At 40.4% G+C, this 8,124-nt stretch overlaps 1 protein-coding gene across 5 annotated transcripts in view; it reads right to left on the bottom strand.

Moving 5' to 3' along the window:
* CNST (consortin, connexin sorting protein) overlaps nt 1–8,124 on the bottom strand; it is a 40,878-nt gene that overhangs the window by 3,365 nt on the left and 29,389 nt on the right. For all 5 annotated transcript variants that reach the window (XM_083496858.1, XM_083496862.1, XM_083496861.1 and 2 more), the window contains 2 exons: nt 5,268–6,145; nt 275–398 (listed from right to left, as the gene is read on the bottom strand). In XM_083496858.1, coding sequence (XP_083352984.1) covers nt 275–398; nt 5,268–6,145 — 1,002 coding nt within the window. The remainder of the gene's footprint in view (nt 1–274; nt 399–5,267; nt 6,146–8,124) is intronic.

The raw sequence follows: 8,124 nt of genomic DNA, 5'->3' as shown, positions 1-8,124 counted from the left end.
TACAATGAAATGGGGAAGGAGCTAGTAGACATTCAAAGGATGCTATATAGGGCTATGTGGGTAGCAGTTTGCACCAGTGCCTGTTGTGAACGAGAAGCATAAAATGGCTAATTTCCCATTTCTGAACACAAGAACTAGTCTGTGTCCATCCTTAAGCAGGAGACATGATGATCCCTTGTTCAATAGATTTCAAGTATGCCTTAGTTGACTGCAACTCATATTGTGTAATTTGGGGGGCAGGGGCGGGGGGTTGTGATAAACAAAAGCAGGGTACCTTGGTCAAATGTGTCTTCCATTTCTAGGAATCTTACTCTTCTTTTAGACTCTCTCCGCTGGATCTGAGCATCACTATCGTCTCTCTTCTTTAATATTGACACAAGCCCCTCCGCAGGAACAGTCTAACAGGAAAGATAAAAGAGGTGCTTTTAATGACAGACTATTAAGTGACTGGACTGCCTTGCACATCACAATATAGTAAACTATGGTTTACTGCTGGCTCCCAGAGAAGAGCTCATACTTATTTGCTCCTCCTTGGTCCTTTTAAGAACAGCATCTTGTCTGGTTAAGGGATCTCCTCCTTGCTTATGACCAACAGGCAAGTTTTTGTCCTATGGTTACTAATCATGATTAATGAGGAGACCTCAACCTTGGTTTAGCTCAGGGGCGGACTTTGGTAATCTTTCATAATATGGTGCCCTGTAAAGTCACAAATTTGGCACCCCCAATGGATCTTCTCAATTATTTATCTTTTCAATTTTGCACCCCTTCAGCTCAGTTCCCTATGCAGGAGAACCGCCTCTACCACCCTAAATCTGGTGCTGCTTAGCTATACACTGAGCTGTGCTAAAGGAACTGGGGAAGAGCAAAGCACATGTGAATTTCTCTCTAGGAGTTGGCACGTTTGTGTGGTCCTGGTAAACTGTGGTTTGGCTTTCCCGTGATGTGCAAATTAGGCCACTATGTTTGGCTTTATATACAGTGGTACATCGAGGTACAAACACCTTGGGTTACAAACACTTTGGGTTACAGATTCCACTAACCCAGAAGTAGTACTTCGGGTTATGAACTTTACCTCAGGAATGAGAACAGAAATCATGCGGCGGCGCGGGAGGCCCCATTAGCTAAAGTGGTGCTTCAGGTTAAGAACGGTTTCAGGTTAAGAACGGACCTCCAGAACAAATTAAGTTCGTAACCAGAGGTAACACTGCATTTCATTGGCTACATAATTGCACCAATATATTCCAATAATTATGCAGCATTATATAATTTATATTACTAAACTATGACATTTGCTTCTAAACTTTGCTATTGTTGGAACTTATAATTAACATGGGTTATTTTGCAAGGAATTTCCCCCTAAATCACCATAAACTGTAAAGGTAGTGCTATACTGTGATTACAATGTAACATACAGTCTGAATAGTCATATTTTTTCTTTATGTTATTTATTTATTTATTTATGATGAAAAATATTTATGCTTTTTCTTAGCTGAAAAGTTGCCTTTATTCAATTTGATTACAATCTCTTTATATATTTAAAGGGGTTTCCTTCTCTTACACATACAGTTAGACACTCAGCTCAGCGTACATCTCTATGCAATTTTAGCATCAGGAGGGCATAGGTTCCTGATTTAAGGGATCTTGTACTTAATACAACTCTCAAATCACAATGTAACTCTCTGCTGTCTGGAAAATGACCACATGAGTATTACAATTCCTAACTGGATAATGCTAACAACATCACTTCTCATGAATGATACAATCACATCAGCCCCTACCACACTGTGACTAACACCAAAGCTCATTATGCAAAGAAATGGCTGACAGAAGAGTTGAAAGTGACTAGTCTCATGATAAAGTGTGAAGACAACCCTTCTCAGTTTCCACCCACAAAGCAAATCTTCAGATTTTGCAGTGAGACTTGAGATGGACTCACTGCCTTGGGCGTGCTCAAAAGCTTCCTGACACTTTATTTTGAGACTACATAGTTGGTGAGAGTCATTCCCTGCTATGATGGCATATCATCCAGCAATCAAAGGAGAATAGTGAGGCAGACTGAGGAAAGAGCGAGACCAGTGAAGGGCCCACTTTCAGCTGCTTGTGTGGATAAATTCAGACACAGTTTGATTCTTCTGTGACGCATACAGGCTACTGCTGCACAGGTTGGAAGCTATTTCGCCACACAAGTGCCCCCTTGCTCAGATGCTGGGAATGTAACAGAGCATTAGAATGGGCGCAATCTTGAAAGCAAAACGCACAATTACAAAGCACATTTTTATAATGTCTCTAATGCATACTTCTGGTATTAATAGTTTTAGTTCTATCTGAAAAGAGAAAATCAATAAGCTGAACTTCTAAAAGCACAAGTACGCAGAGCAGAGATGTTAGTAGCTTGTCTCTGAAGAGGGAGAAGTTATTTGTGCTATTTTGGCAAAACCATTAATAATACTTTATGAATTATTCAACATTCAAGGCCGCTGCTGCGCACATGCTACTGCTATTATAATTTTATGTGGTCAGGCTAGAAACAAAACATTGATCGTTGTTTTTTTGATTGTATTATATAATAATATAAACCCTAACAGGAAGACTGCGACCTTGAGTATTAGCTGTTGATATGGAGGCAACTGGCAATATTAAAGGTTTCACAATATGTTGCATATTCCAAGCAACTTGGAACATGTATTATTTATCTGAAAATAAACTTTCAGCTCCTAGTAATTTGCTATTACCCTGCCTTGACTTTGGAATTGCATTGTGCAATGCATGAGCATGGATACAATAGACAACCATAACTTATATAAATAATGAAGGCTTGCTAACTTGGAGTAAGCCTCCATGGACACCATGGGTCTTACTTTCAAGCAAATAAGGGGTGTGCATATATATCTTGCAGACTGTTTTAATGTATGGACATGCTTTTGGTTTCCCCCACACCAATTGTTTCACACAAAGATTTGCTTTCTGAACATTACATGTGGACAATTATTATTTTCCATAGATTAGCTGAATGGGGTGTCATTGTACATCACATTCTTCTTATCCTGATACAGCATATTTCAATGCTTCATGCTGAACACACATGCAGATCAAGCATGAGGGTGGGTCAAAGGTCAAATTATGTGTTCAAATGTCAACAGAATCTTTACTGACATTACTTTTAATGCTACAGTCAAGAAAATTCCCCTGTTTATAAGCTAAACAAAGCAAAGGTCAAATTCTAAAAACAGTGAATACTGAACAGCTGATCACTCATAGGCTTCAACCAATTATTCTTATCAGCCTTTGAGGGTCCTTAGCTAAGGCTCCCTCAGTGGGGTCCCATTCCTAAATGGGCCTACCCAGTCGCTGTCCCTCTCACACTCTGAACCCAAATCACACCACTGCCTGTAAAAAGAGAGCAAGGCAAGTGGAGGTTTCTCCTGATCTTTGCTCTTGTCACTGCTGACATGCTTGGAGAGAGCAGGTGAACAGACTGCAAAAGCGAGACGAAGGCTTTGGGGGTCATGTGAAACTAGGCGGGTGCCCAACTACACCAACTCCAGTCCTGATGCTTGTAAATCTGATCAGAATAAATCAGGAAACCTAATAAAACTACTGGATTGCTCTTGCTTCCCCTGCAAATGCATAGCCAAGGCAGGTAAGCCAGAACATTACAGAGTCTTACATAGTACAAGATATAGCCCTGCTCTAACACCCCCCCTTGCTTTTCCTTGATTTATGTATCTCTGAAACACATGCCTCCAGTTGACACAGCCTAGGGAACAAACTCCCTCTAGAGAGAGCCAATATTACTCCATATTTGGCCTGGAGAGATTGCTATTGAATGATGCAAGGTACTCTCTGTCCCCTCTTCAGAGACCAAAGTCTGCCTGCAAAGAAGTCAGAGCCCAGAGAACAGCAAACCTAAGTTAGGAATTACATAATGTTTCCCATAAGAACACTGTATCATCAGCTTTTGCCTTCTTACAGTAAACATAAGATGAGGGGAAGTAGGAACGAATGGCATTCAAATGGTACTTAGAAATGCAAAAAATAAATAAACATGGGGTGCGGGGCTCACTATGTTTATGGATACTGAAGTTTAGCAAGTGTAACATAAAAGATGGCTTTCCTCTTAAGTATTTAGAATATAGAAGTTGATGCAATTTTGGAGCAGATTTTTGCTGTATACAATACTCCCTTGAGACATGGTAAAAAGTGAGAGAAGATAATAAATGTATCCAATTGTAATCCTTACCCATAAACTAGGTATTAAGACTGAAGGTTTATAAGAAGGATGTTTAAAATATTGCTAATAAACTTCAAAAACAAACACTCTGTTCAAACACATCTCTTTGCTGTGCTGTTCCAGTTAACAAACTGTGCCACTGCTACTGGACGAAAATGGAAATGACTGCCTACTGAAGACAAGTTTATTTATTCTACTTCTGACAGTTAGCCTTAGGGATCAATCTTGCTTTCAAAAGAGTTTTGAGGGGGGGGGGAGGCAGAACTAAACAGAGGGCTCTCTTCCTTCAACCTTTTACAGAGCAGTGCATAATGCCTTTGGTGAACAATATTCTAGATGATTCATTTAGCATGCCCAGAAGTACACTGTGACCTCAAATATGTCAGTCAGCTATAAAAGTATGGTGTGTTCTGTCTCAATCTCTGACTTCTGATGCTGGCACTATGTGCTTTGGAACAGCAGTAAAAAGGATAAGCCATTATATCCTCAGGCCTTTCATTTACCAACGGTACCTAAATCAATCAGAACAGCTTAAAACTCCTTTGCTAAGTCATTCTGCCCATTTTCTTGCTGTTCAACTTAAAACAGCAATGGTAGAACCAAATATATTCTCGCAAAGAGAATAAAATACACTCACGATTGTTCATCAGCCAGCCATGACTAGAATAACTGAAATGTTATTGTTAACCTCAGTTTGAGGTAAAGCAAAAAGGTCTGAAATATTCAAGTATTTTTTTGCAAATGCCCCAGAGAGCTTTTTTCATTCTGCGCCCCCTCCTCATGATTACTTTTGCTACTGTTTGGCCTCTTAAGATGCATAAGTTTATTTATGTTATCCTCTTATTTTTCATAAAGAAAACTTTACTTACCTAAAACTTAATCAATAAACTTGGAAAGGAAAAATAAACAACACATCCTCCTAAACATGGCTTCTTTTCAGGAAAAAACCCACTACTTTTTTCATGCTAGAGAACACAAATAATATAAACCACGAATAGTGCCAACAGTGTTGGAAGTTATTTTTGCCAGTGTTTACCTCTGCAATCTCTATTCGTTTTGCAAGTTCATCAAGTGAAGAAAAGCTTTCATCCAGTGAATAACCTTCCGGTGAACTATAAAGTGCTTGTTCAGGAGGCATATGTGGAAGAATTTCAGAGTCCCCTTGGCTTGCTAGGCATTTAAGGGACTCCTCTCTGTCTGTTATGCAACCATTTAAAAACCGATCAAAGAGGTCTTCTGGTTCTTCATTTTCACCTTCCTCTTCCAGTACTGCTGTTTCCTCCTGTATCCCTTCATATGGAACACTGTCCAGTTCAGGCATGTTACCTTCGGCATGCACTTCCCCGGTAATGTCTGATGTTCTGCCCTGCACAGATTTCTTATCAGTTCCATAAGCTGTCTGTTGCTGGTGCTTGTTTAATACGTTGCTCCCCAACGGAGTACTGGAAATCACAATAGAGCCAGCTGACCTGAGTAAGTTTTGTTCAGACTGAACAGTTTCATCTGAGGGAATTAGATCAGGAGGCATATAATCGGCCTCTGTCAAAACCAATGTGTCTACCATTGGCTCACTAGAGCACTCTGCTGCAGGCTCCTCAGCAGCTGCTTCTATTTTTGCTACATCCTCAGAGAACTGCTCTTCTCTTGGCTGCAGACCGGCATCTTCACTAGCATCCTTTGTAGATAAACAGCCTGGCTGAGACGTGCCCAGTGTCTCTGTGGGCTGGGTGGCTGGCTCCAGTGTTGATTCATCATTGCAGCGCTCCTCCTCCATGTGGTGCTTCCCCACAGAGAGTCGAAGACTTGCCTTCTCTTCAAGCCTATGACGCTTTTCGGGTTGGAAGCTCTCACACCTCTCACCCTCTTTGCGATTGTTCTCTTTCTTTGGTTCAGCGCCAGGCCAAGTCTGAGTATCTAATGCAACAGGGAAAGAGTTCAAGCATTTAGAAGTGATTCAATACTTCAGCATTGTAGGAAAAAGAAGAAGAAGAAAAATCAGCAACCTGATAGCACTACCCGTTAATGTTTTGACTGAATTCCTGTCTGGCAGCAATCGCTCTGCTCCACTAATTTTCATGTGTAAAATACAAATCATAGTTAAAGTGAAGCAGCTAACTTGTTTTCTATTGACTTTTAGAGCACTTAAGACACCTCTACATACCCTGCTGAACAAGGGTGTGATTAGTTACATATCTGCAAGTTTTCCTTTGGCTTTGGCACTAAGTGGCTTGATTTCACTTAAGTATTTTATACAGAAATTACAAATTGCTTTAAACATTTTAAAGGAAAGGGAAACTGTGATGAATATTGGTTGCTAAAAATATAATGGTAGCTTCAGTAACTATAATTAAAAAGGTACAAACCATACTGTTTACTGAATTTTTTTTAAAAAACCTTCATATGAAAGATTATAAAATCTCCATGATGTTTACTGCTGCAGCCCTATGCACCACTAAGTATGCCATTAAAAAAAGTATATTTAACTATGCAATGGGTTGTTATTGGGCAGAGTAAAGGCTGGGGGGGGGGAGGGGAAGGAAGATTTCTTGGCAGAGAAGCCACTGATTCCTAAGCCCTGCCAGCTTGCAGGTGGGAGCTGCTTGTTCTTTCCCCACCTGCTGCTATTGACAGATGTTTCCTAATTTCCCTCCCATTGACTCTAAACAAATTAACTATGACAGCTCTGTGGTTAGTTATTTGGTTTAGGTATGTGTGTCAAGGGAATGGGAGGCATCTTCTGGTCTACCCAACAGGTCCCTTTTCACTCCTTACTGCCATGAGCAGTGAAGGAGCAATGGCAGAGGAACTTTCTGCTACAACTAGGCCATCAGCCATAGGATGGCTCCCTTAAAGTTTACTTTGATAGAGTGGATGGAAATGATCTTAAGTGATAACAGTATCTTGTGTTTTGAACCAATGCTTGCAGTGCCCCGATGTAGTACATCACACCAGGATACCTGTGTAGCATCGACAGATACAGAACAAGGAGGAGATGATGGAGATACATGCCATCCTATTCATTGACGCAACCTGTCTCACATGGTTATTTTAAATACTTTTTTAAAATAAAAAACAACAACCTCATAGAATGAAAAGTACCGCCAAAGCAAAAAGATCTCTCATGTAGAGGGAAAAAAAATTCAGCCGCAAAGCATAACCAGAAACCTTAGGGAATAAAATGCTAGGCTCAGTTTCCATACCATATTTAGATAAAGCTTATAAGTTTTAGAGCAACAGATACATAGAAATGCAGGCACAAAAACTTGGCTACCTTCCCCATAAGGTCACGTGAGGACAGAACCATTAAGATTTCTCAGAACAACATAATTATTGATAAGAACAAATAGATATTTTGACATTTTCTACGTAGAAAGTTAAAAATGCACTTGAAGAGTCTCTTTTCCAGCTAGAAGCTTTGTTGTGGAAACTTGAAGATCTGCACAACAAAAGCATTGGTCATGCCTCTATAGCGTGAAGTAGTCATTCCTTCAGCGCACCAAAAGGCACTGACAAAATAAACTTCCTTAGTAGGACTGTAGGCCTCCCCAGGGGGCCTGGATGCTAAGGGGATGCACTGTCCAGCAAAAACCTTTCCTGCACACAGTGTGGCAATCAGCAGATCAGAGCTTGCTTGGGAACAAACATCTGCTAATGTGATGAGACAAATACATGTAACTTAACCGCTGATGACATTACCAGGGGGCCACATATATGAGGCGTGAAGAGAGGACCTGAAGAACACAGACCACAAGGAAGCGAAACAAGATATTACTAAAGGGGTCAAAGAGGCTAAGAGGTTGCCTGAGATGAAATGCGATCGTAGCGAGAGGACATGTTCCTGATCTTTAGTGAATTGATTGATTAGGATTCATACATTGTCCTGCTGAAATATA

Source organism: Podarcis liolepis (assembly GCF_965112155.1).
Source record: "Podarcis liolepis genome assembly, chromosome: 3".
In the NCBI taxonomy this organism is placed as follows: domain Eukaryota; kingdom Metazoa; phylum Chordata; class Lepidosauria; order Squamata; family Lacertidae; genus Podarcis; species Podarcis liolepis.
Note: the sequence above shows the minus strand (reverse complement) of the source record. Positions and strands in the feature narration are given on the sequence as shown.